The 17467-nt window shown below is 49.7% G+C and overlaps 2 protein-coding genes across 3 annotated transcripts in view; one reads left to right on the top strand and one right to left on the bottom strand.

Moving 5' to 3' along the window:
• The window catches only part of LOC149455976 (uncharacterized), a 66667-nt gene that overhangs the window by 28402 nt on the left and 20798 nt on the right, over positions 1 to 17467 (bottom strand). Inside the window, exon 8 of the mRNA XM_089685647.1 lies at positions 14817 to 15624. Within this exon, the coding sequence (XP_089541773.1) occupies positions 14817 to 15624 (808 nt within the window). The remainder of the gene's footprint in view (positions 1 to 14816; positions 15625 to 17467) is intronic.
• On the top strand, positions 358 to 17425 carry LOC149455978 (NACHT, LRR and PYD domains-containing protein 3-like). 2 transcript variants are annotated; one of them, XM_089685589.1, is made up of 4 exons: positions 358 to 3197; positions 4543 to 4578; positions 5682 to 7383; positions 10966 to 17425. In XM_089685589.1, the coding sequence occupies exons 1-4, from the start codon at positions 2879 to 2881 to the stop codon at positions 11075 to 11077; spliced, it is 2169 nt and encodes a 722-aa protein (XP_089541715.1). In that variant the 5' UTR covers positions 358 to 2878; the 3' UTR covers positions 11078 to 17425. The 2 variants fall into 2 exon arrangements, with proteins under 2 accessions (XP_089541715.1, XP_089541714.1); XM_089685588.1 differs by lacking the exons at positions 358 to 3197; positions 4543 to 4578 and adding an exon at positions 4749 to 4864.

The raw sequence follows: 17467 nt of genomic DNA, 5'->3' as shown, positions 1-17467 counted from the left end.
TACCGTGAGAGAGACCTCTGACCCAGACACCTTCCCTACTGCGAGAGAGACCTCTGACCCAGACACCTTCCCTACCGCGAGAGAGACTCAGACACCTTCCCTACCGCGAGAGAGACCTCTGACCCAGACACCTTCCCTACCATGAGAGAGACCTCCGACCCAGACACCTTCCCTACCACGAGAGAGACCTCCCACCCAGACACCTTCCCTACCAGGAGCGCGACTTCTGACACAGACACCTTCCCTACCTCAAGAGAGACCTCCGACCCAGACACTTACCCTACCATGAGAGAGACCTCCGACCCAGACACCTTCCCTACCGTGAGAGAGACCTCCGACCAAGACACCTTCCCTACCTCAAGAGAGACCTCCGACCAAGACACCTTCCATTCCACTGTGCGCCCAGAGAGAGGGGCGGAGCTCTGTGTTCTTATGTCATAAACACTTGTTAAGGCCACCCCCATACCCACCCATCCAGGTATAGACACACCCTTTCAAATATATTCAGGTTTTACCACTTTCAGTCAGCGGATGGCGCTGTTGGACTGTGACGAAATATTAGGTACTGGTCATCTGGAGGTCAATAGTTGGTATGGATGACTGGTAGTTCCAGCTCCTTTCCTACCTCAATTGAACCCCTTGAAGTGACTTCTTCCAGGCCTGCCCAGAGACTCCCCGCAAAGATTCCAGCTCATTTCCAACCTCAATTGAACCCTTTGAAGTGACTTCCTCCAGGCCTGCCCAGAGACTCCCCCCAAAGAGACATCGATCACACCGTACCATAGAACACCTTTATGACTCTATTGTCACTATTAATGATGGCTCTCGTTCATGATGTCCATGAAGGGACCAGAAATCACAGTAGGCCCATATTTCCATTTCATAGATGAAATCCCTTACATTGGTATACAAGATGAAGAAATAGAGGAGATCTGAGAAGTTTGTGAAGAAAATGGTCTCTTCCCATGTATGGGGCACTTGTATTGTATTGGATGAAGTATCTGCTGGTATATGGTCACCATGGGTGTTTTCAGATCCATCTCTCCTCCATCACAGTCATGGCAGAGGGGGTCCTGGACAGGCCGTTGGTTGGACGTTTGTTGCAGAATGTATTTCTATACATATAAAGTAGGATAGAAGGGTGACAGATACCGATATCATTCAGGCAGCATTCAGTCCAGTGAAGCCAGTAGACATCCTCAGAAGTAAGGCTTGATTTCTAGTAGGATAACAGAAGGGCCAGGTTTTGGGAACGGACATTAAAGTTTGATTCATTTTTATACTTTAGATAGAATGGAGAAGAATTCACATTCCGGGTTTTAGTTTCTGTCGGAAAGGGGGTTGTCACTTCCTGTCCCTTCATTGTAATTGCGAAGGTTGGGGAGCTGTAACGGAACCGAAACCCAGACCACACTTGGGTATATTCCGTTATACCGCAGCTTCCCTGTCCGAACACCATCCATGGACCACACCCTTGAAATCCCTCAGGAAATAGACAGCACCCGACTCTTCTTAAAACAGGAAGTCAACTACTTTATTTTACATACACAACAAGTTATATACACAGGGCGGGGAAACACAACCAGGAACAGGAAACACATCATCAGCCCGCCCCATCAGTGGGAGGGCTGCCAGAAACACATCATCAGCCCACCCCATCAGTGGGAAGGGTTACAGGAAACACATCATCACCCCTCCCCATCCAACCAAGACACAGAACAATGGGGCAGCACATGGCAAGGACAATAGACAGCCATGTGGCCGAGACAAAGGAATAACCACATGGCAGTACAATACAGGAACACATGCATCCCATAATAGTTTGCTGGCCAGCAAGACACAGAACAATTGGGGGTAGCACATGGCATACAAACAATGGACAGCCATGTGGCCGAGAACAATAGACAACCACTTGGCAGAGAACAATCCCCCCACCAATACACAATACTCAGACATTCACATGTACACCCTGTACCCCTTAACAGGCACAGTGTGAATTAAACATAATGAGAATTTGGGAAGATGATACAGAGGTCCCCCCACCCCCAAAAGTCACTCCAAAAGTCACTCCGGTCACAGGAGCAGTTGTCACCAGGACTAGTGGTGAATAGAGATGACCTCCTGGTTCAGATGGAACTTTGCCTGTTTAGGTGTTCATCCGATTCAGCCATGAATGCTCCCACCACCATGTTCCTCAGCTTCCGTCTTCTGCTGTCAAAGCTGGTAAGGAAGTGGCACCCGCTGCGTCCTTAGTAACCAGTGACACCCCCGGCTGGGAATCCCCGGCCATGTACTCAATGCGGCTGGGATAGTTATGAATTTTAACACTTTCACTGCCACAGCTGTTTGTCCATTCTTTGAACACAGGCTTCAAAAAATGATTTTAGGCCCGAAGATGACTCAAAACCCCCAAGCATGATATGATTTCTGACAGCAGACACCCTAGGCCAGGGGTAGGCAACCTGTGGCTCTCTAGCTGTTGTGGAACTACATTTCCCATGAGGCATTGCAACATTACAAAACTGACAGTTACAGCTATAACTTGCAGAGGCATGATGGAACTTGTAGTGCTGCAACAGCTGGAGAGCCGCAGGTTACCCACCCCTACCCTAGGGAATAAAATGGTGGTAGTTCCAATTTTTGTAGGTCAAACGATATTGATACAATAGTAGAAAATGGAAATCGTTTTCCTACTAACCAAAAAATGTCCAGAACTTCAGGATTTTCCTCCTGTAGACTTCAGGAGGATTCTCCACTAAGGTAATGCTTGCTGAATTTTGAAGTGGATTCGCCAAACCCTTTACATGGAACCCGGGCAGATTCACTAATCCCGATAATAAATACATACTACCATAGATGCGGTTTTGATCTGATATATATGAACCTGAAGCCATGTGAACATGTGATTTATATTCTCCTACGGAAAGGTGAGGAGCACTTTGTGGATCAGTACCAGGCAGAGCTCATCCAGAGGATCACTATGGTACATCCAGTGTTGGACAATCTACTACAAGAAGGTCTTCTGACTCAGGAACATTATGACACGGTGAAGGTGAAGGAGACACCCCAAGAGAAGATGAGGGGTCTATATCAATTCAGCAGAGGATGGAGCATCCCTGACAAGGACATCTTCTACCAAGCTCTCCTAGGCAGCAATCCCAGGGTGATGGAACACCTGGAAGGAGCATCACTATCAGGTAATGTTACTCAATGAGACTTCATCATATCAAAGATGGTTGTAGAATCTAACACAGGGACAGGCAACCTAATTGGGGTGATCTGAGAGAGGAAGGTGTAGGAATTGAGGTGATCTGAGGGGTAAAGGTGCAGGAATTAGGGTGATCTAGGGGGGTGAAGGTGCAGGAGATGATCTGAGGGGTGAAGGTGCAGGGATTGGGGTGATCTGAGGTGTGAAGGTGCAGGAGATGATCTGAGGGGTGAAGGTGCAAGAACTGGGGTGATCTGAGGGGTTAAGGTGCAGGAGATGATCTGAGGGGTGAAGGTGCAGGAAGTGGGGTGATCTGAGGGGTGAGGGTGCAGGAACTGGGGTGAGCTGAGGGGTGAAGGTGCAGGAGATGATCTGAGGGGTGAAGGTGCAGGAACTGGGGTGAGCTGAGGTGTGAAGGTGCAGGAGATGATCTGAGGGTTGAAGGTGCAGGTAATTGAGGTGATCTGAGGGGTGAAGGTGCAGGAGATGATCTGAGGTGTGCAGGAGATGATCTGAGGGGTGAAGGTGAAGGAATTGGGGTGAGCTGAGGGATGAAGGTGCAGGAGATGATCTGAGGGGTGAAGGTGCAGGAACTGGGGGGAGCTGAGGGGCGAAGGTGCAGGAGATGATCTGAGTGGTGAAGGTGCAGGAATTAAGGTGCTCTGAGGGGTGAAGGCGCAGGAGATGATATGAGGTGTGAAGGGGCAGGAGATGATCTGAGGTGTGAAGGTGCAGGAATTGGGGTCATCTGAGGGGTGAAGGTGCAGGAATTTGGGTCATCTGAGGGGTGAAGGTGTTGATGGAGATGATCTGAGTCTATGGCACGCTATCGTTTACTGTCCCTCCAGTTGTCCAATCCTTGTAAATTGACACGTAACGTAGAAGAGGTTGCAGGCTTGGGATCTCACCTCTGTCCATGGCTCTGGCCATTGTAGTCCCAGGATAGAAGGTCTTTATGGACAATACTACACACCATCATTGTAGAAGTGATGTTCTCTGGCTTCTCCCACTCCAGTCCAGTTTAGTTTCTGAGGGTCCCTGGACCTCTTCTGCTCTTGGTGACCTTAATCAGAATTCCCACAATATGTGCGGATGTTCCCAGCCAATAACGGAAGCCAGGTCCATTCTTTGGATATATCGGCCATTCTGGCCATGTGACCTGCTCACAATCACATGATCACTCCTGAGTCAGTGAGCCCAGAGTTGCTCATGGGATCTCCTTTACTGAGGGGGTCTCAGGCTGATCCCTCATCCGGTGTCGGAGTCGATCGATGTAACTATGACCACCATGTTTATGTAAGTCACATTATAATCGAATTGTGGGCATTTTTCAGGTAAACTGAAGACTGCGGCTGACGGTCGAATTCAAGGTGCGTAAAATACACCGAATACCTGTGTCCTATGTCACAAGTCACTTCTAAATTGTATGTAACGCCCAAACCTTTTTTCCAGAATTTTGAATAGAGTAGGGGAGGGGTTAATGCAACTGTCCTTTTTTGTCTCATTAAGGAAGTTTCTCCTTACTTCCTGTTTCAGAGTCACATCAGGAACTCTCCAAATCAATCAAAATCCCTTCTTCACCTCCTGCTGATGGCTCATGGACAGCTCTTTGGTCTTTGCCATGGTGGAGAGTTTGGTAGCCCAGTCCAGTCTTGTGTAGGTCTACAATCTTGTCCCTGATATGCTACAATCTTGTCCCTGATATGCTTGGACAGCTCTTTGGTCTTTGCCATGGTGGAGAGTTTGGAATGTGATTGTTTGATTGCTCCTGTGGACAGGTGTCTTTTATACAGGTAACAAAATGAGATTAGCAGCACTCCCTTTAAGAGACTGCTTCTAATCTCAGCTTGTTACCTGTATGAAAGACACCTGGTAGCCAGAAATCCTGCTGAATAATAGGGGATCAAATCCTCATTTCCCTCATGAACATGCAGATCAGTCATCATTTGTTAGACATGCATTTCTGCTGAATTTGTTGTTGTATTCTGTCTCTCAGTGTTACAATACACCGAACATTCGATTTTTAGACCAATCATTTCTTTGTGAGTGGGCGAACATTCAACATCAGCAGGGGAGCAAATACACATTTCCTTCACTGTAAATAAAGAGAACCTGTCACTAGGAAACTTTGTATGAACTGATATTTCTGGGTGATGGAGGGAACACAAAGTGCACCTGAATTGGGTGGGCTCAGGTTGGGGGCCAGTACTGGGGGCCGTGTAGAGTTCTGGTGCTTAGTTTGGCCTGGTGGAGTGCAGGTGCTGAATTTTGGGGGGCCAAGTTGGGTGCTAGTACTGAAGTACTGAGTGGGCGAATATTCAACATCAGCAGGGGAGCAAATACGCATTTCCTTCACTGTGTATATATATTGAAATATTCTGAACATGGCCAAAATTGTAGCATTTCATATATCTTTTTCTTCCATGTGGGTTCTGAGGAACATCTAACCCTTGTTTTGTCTTTTTCATGTCAGACTTGAGGATACAATACATGACATGGATGAAGGAGAGATATCAGCGAGTTAAAGAACACAATTCACGTATTGGAGAATCGGTCAATCTAGACAAAAGATATACACAGCTCCTGCTGATAAAGAACCATCAGAACAACCAAGGCAGACAGTGTGTACTAAACACCATAAGACCTCTACAACCAAGGGATGACCGATCTTCTACTGAAGATTCCCCAACCACCATCCAGGCTCTCTTCGATCCTGAGAAGGATGGCTTCACTCCTAAGATAGTGGTGGTACAAGGACCTGCCGGGATTGGCAAAACCATGACCTCCCAGAAGATCATGCTGGACTGGGCCTCCGGGGATCTCTTTGAAGACCAGTTTGATTTTGTGTTTAATCTGAGCTGCAGAGAACTCAATAACATCACCAGGAACATAAGCCTCGTGGGACTTCTATCCAGAATGTGTGCACTGCGATGCCGGGAAGAGGCAATGAGGTCAATTCTGAGTAACGCTCGAAAGTTGCTCTTCATCATTGATGGTTTGGATGAGCTCAGGTGGTCTCTAAAGGATCCGTCAGAGGTCTGTGAGGACCCTTTTCAGGAAACCCACCTGAAAGTTATTTTGAGAAGTTTACTCCACAAACAAGTTCTTTATGGAGCCTCTGTGATCGTCAGCACCAGACCGTTTGTGCTGGAGGAACTGGAGAAGCTCCTCGAACAGTCACGTCATGTGGAAATTCTGGGATTTGCAGGAGAGGATTGTGAGAAATATGTCTACAATTTCTTTGAAGATAAAGATGAAGCAGAGAAGGTTCTTGGATTAATAAAAGAGAATCCAATTATATTCGCCATGTGCACCATCCCCATCACCTGCTGGATTGTGTGTACCGTCATGAAACAAGAAATGAAGATGGACTTGGATTTGTCCCGGTGTAGAACGACCACCTCCATCTATGTCCTGTACCTGAAGGGTCTGATAAAGTCCCATGGAAGGAAGCAGCTGGTGCTCACGTGTCTGAGGCGGGTGTGTGCATTAGCCAATGAGGGAGTTTTTAGTAAGAAAATTCTATTTGAGGAGGCAGATCTTAGAAGACATGGACTTTCCATGACAGAGGTGGAGTCGGTATTTCTGAACGAGACCATCTTTCACCGGGACATTGGAGTGAGTTCCTCCTACAGCTTCATCCATCTAACGGTCCAGGAATTCTTTGCTGCTTTGTATTATGTGCTGGAATGGGTACTGGCAGCTGACCAGGAGACCTCTAGAGCAGCAAAAGTCCTTTCCTTCCCGGAGATGTATTTTGGGTTGTCTTTCCATTCAAGCTTTGCTGTCCAGCCCCATTTATCATTGATGGTCCAGTTTCTGTGTGGCCTCTCAGACACGAATAATGTGAAGGAATTGTCAGGAATTCTGAGCTGTGATATTTCCTTCCAAGCCACTCCTGCCATGAGAAGCTGGCTTTCTTCATTTATTGAATGCTTGGAGAATGACCTGATGTGCTTGTATGAGATGCAGGACGAGAACGTCGTTAGGAGGGTCATGTCTCGCATTGAATTGTTGCGAGTTAAGTTTTCCTGGGAAACGAACTGTGCTCGGCAGCTGGCCTACTGCTTGAAGACCTGCAAACCTTTCCAAAGGATGACATTTGACTGCAGAAAGATGGACAACAAAGACCTGGAGATATTATCTCTGTACCTGCACAAATGTTCGTTGATTGAGTGAGTACTTACATGGTGGCATCAAAGGAGGTACCAATCTGTGGCAATACGGTAGATGAGAACCCGTTATGAACAAATCGATCTCCCTGAGCTGGGAATCACAATGGGCTGGCCAGAGGTGGAAATATCTAAATGGTCCGCGCCAGAAACCGATGGGCAATGCTCTAAACTGAGCTATTATAGAAGTGTTCCCAAAGGCCACGCACCTGATTTGGGGTGTCTGTGACCAATTCTAAAAAGTTGTTCACAGTACGGGGGCTTATATAATAGCTGATAGCAATGTATGTGCTGTGATTGGCTGCTGTCCGTTGTGACATCACACCTCAAACTTGGCTCTACGAAGTGCCGGGCCTATAGGTTGTGGTGGAAGTGGGGCCTATGATGGAAGACTCTCTGGTGCCCCACAACTCATAATTACAGAGAGGTGAATGTTCTCCTAGCACTTGTGAGGAATGAATGTTCTCCTAGCACTCACGAGGAATTAATGTTCACCTAGCACTCACGAGGAATGAATGTTCTCCTAGCATTCACGAGGAATGAATGTCCTCCTAGCACTCACGAGGAATGAATGTTCTCCTAGCACTCATGAGGAATGAATGTTCTCCTAGCACTCACGAGGAATGAATGTCCTCCTAGCACTCACGAGGGATGAATGTTCTCCTAGCACTCAGGACGAATGAATGTTCTAGCACTCACGAGGGATGAATATTCTCCTTGCACTCAGGAGGAATGAATGTTCTCCTAGCACTCATGAGGGATGAATGTTCTCCTAGCACTCAGGAGGAATGAATGTTCTAGCACTCGTGAGGGATGAATGTTCTCCTAGCACTCATAAGGAATGAATGTTCTCCTAGCACTCAGGAGGAATGAATGTTCTCCTAGCACTCACGTGGAATGAATGTTCTCTTAGCACTCACGTGGAATAAATGTTCTCCTAGCACTCAGGAGGAATGAATGTTCTCCTAGCACTCACGAGGAATAAATGTTCTCCTAGCACTCACGAGGAATGAATGTTCTCCTAGCACTCACGAGGAATGAATGTTCTCCTAGCACTCACGAGGAATGAATGTTCTCCTAGCACTCACGAGGAATGAATGTTCTCCTAGAACTCAGGAGGAATGAATGTTCTCCTAGCACTCAGGAGGAATGAATGTTCTCCTAGCACTCACGTGGAATGAATGTTCTCCTAGCACTCACGAGGAATGAATGTTCTCCTAGCACTCACGTGGAATGAATGTTCTCCTAGCACTCACGTGGAATGAATGTTCTCCTAGCACTCACGAGGAATGAATGTTCTCCTAGCACTCACGTGGAATGAATGTTCTCCTAGCACTCACGAGGAATGAATGTTCTCCTAGCACTCACGAGGAATGAATGTTCTCCTAGCACTCACGAGGAATGAATGTTCTCCTAGAACTCAGGAGGAATGAATGTTCTCCTAGCACTCACGTGGAATGAATGTTCTCCTAGCACTCACGTGGAATGAATGTTCTCCTAGCACTCACGAGGAATGAATGTTCTCCTAGCACTCACGAGGAATGAATGTTCTCCTAGCACTCACGAGGAATGAATGTTCTCCTAGAACTCAGGAGGAATGAATGTTCTCCTAGCACTCACGTGGAATGAATGTTCTCCTAGCACTCACGTGGAATGAATGTTCTCCTAGCACTCACGAGGAATGAATGTTCTCCTAGCACTCACGTGGAATGAATGTTCTCCTAGCACTCACGAGGAATGAATGTTCTCCTAGCACTCACGTGGAATGAATGTTCTCCTAGCACTCACGAGGAATGAATGTTCTCCTAGCACTCACGTGGAATGAATGTTCTCCTAGCACTCACGAGGAATGAATGTTCTCCTAGCACTCACGTGGAATGAATGTTCTCCTAACACTCACGAGGAATGAATGTTCTCCTAGCACTCAGGAGGAATGAATGTTCTCCTAGCACTCACGTGGAATGAATGTTCTCCTAGCACCCACGTGGAATGAATGTTCTCCTAGCACCCACGAGGAATGAATGTTCTCCTAGCACTCACGTGGAATGAATGTTCTCCTAGCACTCACGAGGAATGAATGTTCTCCTAGAACTCACGAGGAATGAATGTTCTCCTGGCACTCGCGAGGAATGAATGTTCTCCTGGCACTCGCGAGGAATGAATGTTCTCCTGGCACTCGCGAGGAATGTTCTCCTGGCACTCGCGAGGGATGAATGTTCTCCTGGCACTCGCGAGGGATGAATGTTCTCCTAGCACTCAGTAAGAATGAATGTTCTCCTAACACTCAGGAGGGATGAATGTTCTCCTAGCACTCACGAGGAATGAATGTTCTCCTAGCACTCACGTGGAATGAATGTTCTCCTAGCACTCACGTGGAATGAAATCTATGGTGGGTCTGTTCTTTCATTGCCCCCCCTAATAACAATGAACCTTGGGGTACCACACTAATGACACCGAACCTTAGGGTCCCCCACTAATGACACTGAACTTTGGGGAACCCCACTAAAAACATTGAACCTTGGGGCCCCCCCTAATAACACCGAACCTTGGGGTACCTCACTAATAACACCAAACATTGGGGTACTCCACTCATAACACTGACCCTTTGGGTCCATCACTAAAAACACTGAACCTTGGGGTACCCCACTAATAACACTGAATCTTTGGTTACTCCACTCATAACACCAAACCTTGGAGTTCCCCACCAATGACACTGAACCTTGGGGTACTCCACTAATAACACTGAACTTTGGGGTACTCCACTAATAACACTGAACCTTGGGGTCCCCCACTAATGACACTGAACCTTGTGGTACCTCACTAATGAAACTGAACCTTGGAGTACCCCCCTAATAACACTGAACCTTGGGGTCCCCCACTAATGACAATGAACCTTGTGGTACCTCACTAATAACACCAAACCTTGGGATACTCCACTCATAACACCGAACCTATATTGAGGTGGGGGGGACCCACGGAGCAGGTGTATTGTGGCCTGTACCCTCATTTTCCTGGACAGCCCCACAGAAGCCTAGCCATAGATGTACAGCAGGACACAGTGACCATGACGTTGTCCGGGGCCACATGTATCATAGACACAATGACGTTGTCTGGGGCCACATGTATCATAGACACAATTATGTTGTCTGGGGCCACGTGTCTCAGACACAAGATGTTTTCCGGGGCCACGTGTATCAGATACAATGACATTGGGGCCACATGTATCATAGACACAATGACGTTGTCTGGGGCCGCCACGTGTATCAGACACAGTGACGTTGTCTGGGGCCACGTGTATCAGACACCGTGACGTTGTCCGGGGCCACGTGTATCAGACACAATGACGTTGTCCGGGGCCACGTGTATCAGACACAATGACGTTGTTCGGGTCCACGTGTATCAGACACAATGACATTGTTTATGGCCACGTGTATCAGACACAATGATGTTGTTTGGGGCCACGTGTATCAGACACAATGACATTGTCCAGGGCCACATGTATCAGACACAATGACTGATGAGATGAACCGCTTTGTCTGATTCCAGCGATTGGTTCACGTCTCCTCCTATCTCGTGTCTCTGCAGGTTTAATTGTTGTGACTCCGTGGTAAGTGAAGGTCTCCTCTCCTTGATGGTGACCAGCAAAGCTCTGAGGAAGTTGGTTCAGAAGGAACAGATAGAAAGTCTTCAACCATAGATACCAGAGGAACCGATAGAATGTCTTCAACCATAGATACCGGAGTGTCAAGGTCCTACCTTTTCCCTGAGGTTATGTTACTCCATGTGCTGGCGTCCATCTTGGATTCTGCTGTGCATGGTGGGAATCCTTTTTATGCCTTCAGGTCTCTGAGGTTCACCCCCCAGAGGGGCGTGGCTGATAACATATAAGCCTGTGGCCCGCACATGCTCTTTGCACTTGTGTCTTGTGTCTTTGTGTTACTATTACTCTGTTCTGACTCTCGTGACTCTCCTGGTATTCTGATTCGGCTTGTGACTTGACTATTCTTTGTATTCTCCTTTGATCTGACCCTCTGTTGCTGAACCCGGCTCCTGACCTGTGATTCTCGTCTGCTGTCCTGTACTGTTTTGTCCTGTTGTTGTTGACCCCGGCCTGTCTGACTACTCTTTTGTCTCTTCCACCAGCTACACGCCATTGGCGGCGGCCATTACCGCAGCTGAGGTGTCTCGGGGGCCGCGACCTGGTTCCTGGCTGCGTCAAGTCCATCCCCACCATCAGGGGCCCTGGTGAAGGGCAGCCTGGGACTTAGACTCCGCGCCCTGAGGGACTTCGGTCTGTGGGTGGTGGTTGTCGTCAGCCAGTGCGTTACATTGTTAGGCCTGCCTGTCCGTTCCTCGGCTCCTGCCCTGACACGGAGGAACCGAAAGAATGTCTTCAACCATAGATACGGGAGGAACCGATAGAAAGTCTTCAGCCATAGATCCCAGAGGAACCGATAGAATGTCTCCAACCATAGATACTGGAGGAACCGATAGAATGTCTTCAACCATAGATACTGGAGGAACCGATAGAATGTCTTCAACCATAGATACCGGAGGAACCGATAGAATGTCTTCAACCATAGAAACGGGAGTGTCAGGGCTCCGGGTATGACCAGAGGTGTGTGGACTGACACAGGGAAACGCAGGCTTCAGATATAGTATAAACAATATAATTTAGTCAAGACTAAACAATACATAAACACAGTGCAAACAAACCAAACCAAAACCCCCAACAGATAACAAAAGAACAATACTAAGCATAGTTGGGCAGGCCGAGTCGGTAGCAAACGGGCAGGCAAGGTACAAAGGAGCAGGCAGAGCGTAGTCAGACAGGCCGGGTCAGGAACAATCAGGCAGACAAGGTACCAAAGGAGCAGACTGGAGAGTGGTCAGGAATAGCAGAGGTCAGGACAGGCGGAGTTCAATCAGAGTCAGGGATCAAGCAGGATCAGACAGGAAGCCGACAGGATGCAGGTACAGGGGCTCTTGGGAAACATACACCAAGGCCCTGATCACAGGCCTGGCCATTCCTTAAATACACCTGTTGTAATCAGCTTCAGGTGATGGCTCATTGCAGGAGTGAGCCTCTGGTTGCTGAGAGCACCCGCTGGTCAGCCCTGGTACTGCAGCCCACAAGGCAGGTGAGTCCCACCACTATTGACGAGTCCATTCCTGACACTCCCTGACTATAGCATTTAGAAAAACGCTATCATATCCCAGCCTGTCAGTGAAGCCTCTCCTGTCCTTGGGCCTAGTAATGGTGTTAAAATCACCTCCAAAGACTACCAGCCGGGATGTAAAGAGGTAAGGTTTAATCCTCGCAAAGAGGTTCTTTCTGTCCTACTTGGACTGTGGGCCATAGATATTAATGAGACGGAGCTCTTGCCCCTTTACGAGCACATCCAGAATCAGACATCTTCCGATCTCTACCTCAATTATCCACCGACACGTTACCATGCCGGTAAAAAGCACCGCAACTCCGCTGTAAGGCTCAGCAGCAAGAGACCAGTAGGAGGGTCCACGCCTTCACTCACACTTGGCCAGATGGACATCAGCCAAGATGGGCAACCTGGTCTCCTGCAAAAAGAAAATATCAGCTTCCATCCCACTGATCAAAAATAAGGCTGTTTCTCTAGCACTTACAGAGTTCAGGCTGGCAACATTAATGGTTGCCACCTTTATCGGAGCAGGAACTGCCATTAAGATAATTGAGAGGGACGTTTCTTAACCCTCCTCCTAACTTTTTTAGCAGGGTCCCTTACACGCTTAAGGGGCCCTCTCGCCTCATCCTCCATCGGAGAAGAAGTGGGATCAAACTCACCCTCCTCCCCCGATAGAGCCCCAAACCGGTTTTCCAGGGCCACCTCCCCCACCTCCAGAGAGGAGACTGACCCCGCAGAGGATAGTACAGGCCTATTATGCCTACCCCCAGACACCTGGGACCACCCCTCCTCCTCCTGAGCCCCTACCGGGACAGAACCCTGGGACTCCTGAGGCCCCTTACCAGGCTTCTCCCTCCGCAAAGGCAAGAGCACAGGGGGAGTAGCCACAACTACGCTAGACCTGGCCTCCACCAACCCAGCCCCCGTAGCAGCCTCCCTCAGCTGTTTCTTGTTCCTAGGAGGGGGGACAGGCATGCCAGAAGGGGCAACAGAGGACACAGCGGGGGCAGATGGGGCAGAGACCAAAGAAGCCTCAGCAGCCTCCACCTCCCCCGCCAGGGTAGCTGCCAAAGCTGAAGCAGCCCTCACTAACTCCTCCCCCACCTCCTCCGCATCCATGCGGGAAAACTCAGCTGCCAATCCTCCACAGGGAGGTTATGGAGGGCTTCTGGGCACCTGTTGTACGAGTGCTCCTCCGTACCACAGAGGTTGCACTTGATGGTACCGTAATCTCTTGCCAAGTGCCCTATCTCTTGGCAGAGAGAGCAATGTACGACTGGGCAGGTGGCAGCAAAATGCCCCTTAGCCCCGCACCGGTGACAGACCCTCGGCTGGCCAGGATAGAAGATAATCAACCGATCCGTCCCCAAGAACGCAGAGGAGGGGACATGCTGAATAACATTCCCGACCACACGGAGGCGAACGGAAGCTGTCCACCCGCCGGTCCATATCCCCCGGTCATCCAGGACCTTTCCCAAGGGCCCCAACACATCTCCATACCTGCCCAACCAGACATGGATATCCACAGCAGGGATGGATTCATTCCGCACCAGGATTGTAATCTTCTTAACTAGGGACTGGCGGGACAAAAGCCGGGGAGGGTCAAGCCCACCCACCTGGGGCTGGACACAAAAGTGGCCTCATACCGCTGCCAAAATAAATCGAGTTGATCAGGCCACATGAAAGAAACATCATATTCCCCGGGGCGATGAAGGCAAAAATTTCACTTGCCCGGAACCCCATCTCCAGGATTCGGTAGATTACTTCCCTCCTACTAAGGGGGGGACCCTCCGCTGTCCACTTAATTTGGACTACATTACGCCTGGCTGCTAAAGTGGGTAGGTTGCCTGCCCTTGCTCTGGCTGACCACATGGGCACTGGAACACCCCTAACCGCCACTCAACGCGGGCTTAGGGACACTTATACCAGGGGAGCCTGCTTCAGGAGGAACCACTGCACTGGCAGCCAAGACAGGGGGCACAGGCTATGAAACAACGGGACACCGGGGAGCTGGAAGGTGGGCATCACTCACCCGGGCAGGGGAGCCCACCTGGACTTGACCCACAGGAGCCTGTACTAGGGGCTCAGAAGACAAATCCCCCTGAGGAGTAGTATGAGGCTGTACACCCACAGTCGTCACAACCCCTGAGGGGGTGGGGCCCGGCGGGACTGCTGGGGAGAGGAGACCCCTAGTCAGGACCGTGGGGCGGACCTGCGCTCCTGACACTTCAACAGACATAACATTTGTCACCCCCATGCCCGAGGATACCTCACCAGTCCCGGTAGCAGAGTCCTGTCCATTGTGTCCTGAGGGAAGTTCCCCAGCCTTAGCCAGCACCTACTGCGGAATGTGATCCCGCCGCACGAACGTGGCACGCTCCCTGTCCACCGGCGTCCACTTCCTCCTCCTCGGACGGAAACCGGAAGTCCGCGTGACGCAGTTCCGGTACTTCCTCCACTGTAAACTGGAGCTCGCCTGCCAGCTCTGCCTCCTCCATCTGTGTCCCCCAATCCGTGGAACGCTGCCCAGGGGGGAGGGACTCTGATGATTAAGCCAGCCTGTCTCTTCTCACCATCCTCCTGCAACTCCACTGTAAGATCCTCCACAGATGAGGCCTCCTCCACCGGGCCCCGCACAGCTGCTACCCTGCGACTCCTCGCGGCCTTGAACTTGGCCTCATTAAGATACCACTCACTAAGGGCCCCACTCTTGCGCTGCAGCGCCAAAATGTATCGCTCCTGCTGGGACACTTGGAGCTCCAAGGCCTCCATAGCCTGCCTCTTGGAGGACCACACGCGTAAATAAGAGGTCCGCAGCTTCTTTAAATCAAGGGACAGCTTCTTAAGCTTTGCCCCCTCCTGCTCCACTAGCCTGATCCAAGCCGCCACACGCTCCCTGTATTGGGAGTAGGTCTCCCCCATCTTTGGGGCTGTTCCCAGGTCCTCCACTGCTGGGATTCGGAGGCCGGTACTAGGTCCCTCCGGGGTACTAACCTTGCTGGACCCAGGCCCAGGTCCCTCCTTCCTGCCTGGGCCGGGCAGGGCACTTGGGGTCCCAGTTTTTGGGGCCTTCTCTTCAGCACTAGGCCCAGGTCCTTACATCTTGTCTGGGCCGGATAAATCACCTGAGGTCCCAGGGTTTGGGGCCTTCAGGCCAGTAGAACCAGGCCCAGGGACCGACATCCCACCTGGGCTGGGTTGGGGCAGGCAAGCCCCAGGCTTTCCGGCCTTCTTGGAGCTCAGCAGAGCAGCTTCTCACACAGCCTCTCCCCACAGAGTCAGGAAATGACTCACCTGCTGTGTGGGCTGCAGTACCAGTGCTGGCCAGCAGGTCACAAGGCAGGATGGATCCCCCACACCATGACACCACCATCACCAGCCTGAACCGTGGATACAAGGCAGGATGGATCCACCACACCATGACACCACCAGCCTGAACCGTGGATACAAGGCAGGATGGATCCACCACACCATGACACCACCAGCCTGAACCGTGGATACAAGGCAGGATGGATCCACCACACCATGACACCACCAGCCTGAGCCGTTGATACAAGGTAGGATGGATCCATACGTTCATGTTGTTTTCGCTAAAATTCTGACCCCACCATAAATGGAGCTCTCATGAACAGTCCAGGGAACTGTTTGAGCCATACACATCTGTAAGTCTGGTATTTGACCTAGAATTGGACTTCCATTTATCTCATATTCTCAGCTTTCACTCACATTCCACAAAGCTCTCACATTCAGCTTCTATCCCATAATGCCAACAGTACTGGTGTTCCCTTTACAGAACGTTGTTACATTGATGTAATAGGAGAAGTTAACTTTGGTTTGATATCAAACACCCCAATATTACAAGGTCCAGAAGGCCAATACGAAACATTGGACCTCCTAGGACACAGGTGTCAAACACAAGGCCAACTCTAGCCCTCCAGGCCATTTCATGTGGTCCTCAGACCTCTCCTGCAGCTTTTGCACCCCCTCATCTCCACCTTGTCGCAGCAGAAGAGAGGAGGGCAGAACTCCTCCTCCAGATCCTGTACTTCTCCATGCCGCCACACATTCATCTCTGCAACCCCCTCCACCCCTGGTCTCAGCAATTGGCAGAAGAGGAGGACAGAACTCCTCCTACAGAACCTGCACATCTCTGTGCAGCCACGGCACCCCCTTGTCTCCACCTCCCCTGTAGACTCTGCCAGCTGACTCCAGCCCTCCATTGGTCCTCCTCCAGACGCTGCAATTTGCGCTTCCCACCTCCGCCTCCAGCTTCTTCCTGGCAGCAGCACAAGGTAAGGGGGTGCCCTGTGATGTAAGGGGGGGGGTTGGGGTGCTCTGGACATCTAGTCTTACAGATACATCCGGCCCATTGAGGGCAACCATAATGCTGATGCGGCCCGCCATGAAATTGAGTTTGACACCCCTGACCTAGGAGAAAGATGCATTTCATCTAGATCACTTTTGGTGTCTAACAAATCATAATTTTATTTAATTCCACATAATAAGTTGGTTTTCGAATTGTGAGGCATTGTCAGATAGAAATACAGAGGTATAATTGTCAGTAGGGAGCATGCCTACATCTCAACCCCAAGCCCTTTGTGATTGAGTCCTGCGATGCCCGTCCAAGAGACAAGTAAAGATGGCTGCCCAGCAGCCGGGAGCTCTCGTCTCGCCATGAATACTAAAGTCATGGATGAAGGCCAGAGACTTTGGATGGATTGACTGTGGAAGTGATCTGGGAGCATCAGACCAAAGTCCAGGAGAACCTCCAGTTGTCTCCCTTTTATTTTCCTGTTACTCAGTTCTGTTTTGTAATATATTTCCCAAAAAAGATTTTCTTTTTTACTTTTCTTTTTTATTAAACTCATATTTGGAAATCATTCTGTGGAATCTCTGAACGATCTGAAGAGAAGATAAAGAACTTT

Source organism: Staurois parvus, unplaced genomic scaffold, assembly GCF_062004578.1.
Source record: "Staurois parvus isolate SC_StPar_1 unplaced genomic scaffold, SC_StPar_1.0 ptg000380l, whole genome shotgun sequence".
In the NCBI taxonomy this organism is placed as follows: Eukaryota; Metazoa; Chordata; class Amphibia; order Anura; family Ranidae; genus Staurois; species Staurois parvus.
The sequence above is the reverse complement of the archived record's forward strand: the minus strand, read 5'-3'. Positions and strand labels throughout refer to the sequence as shown.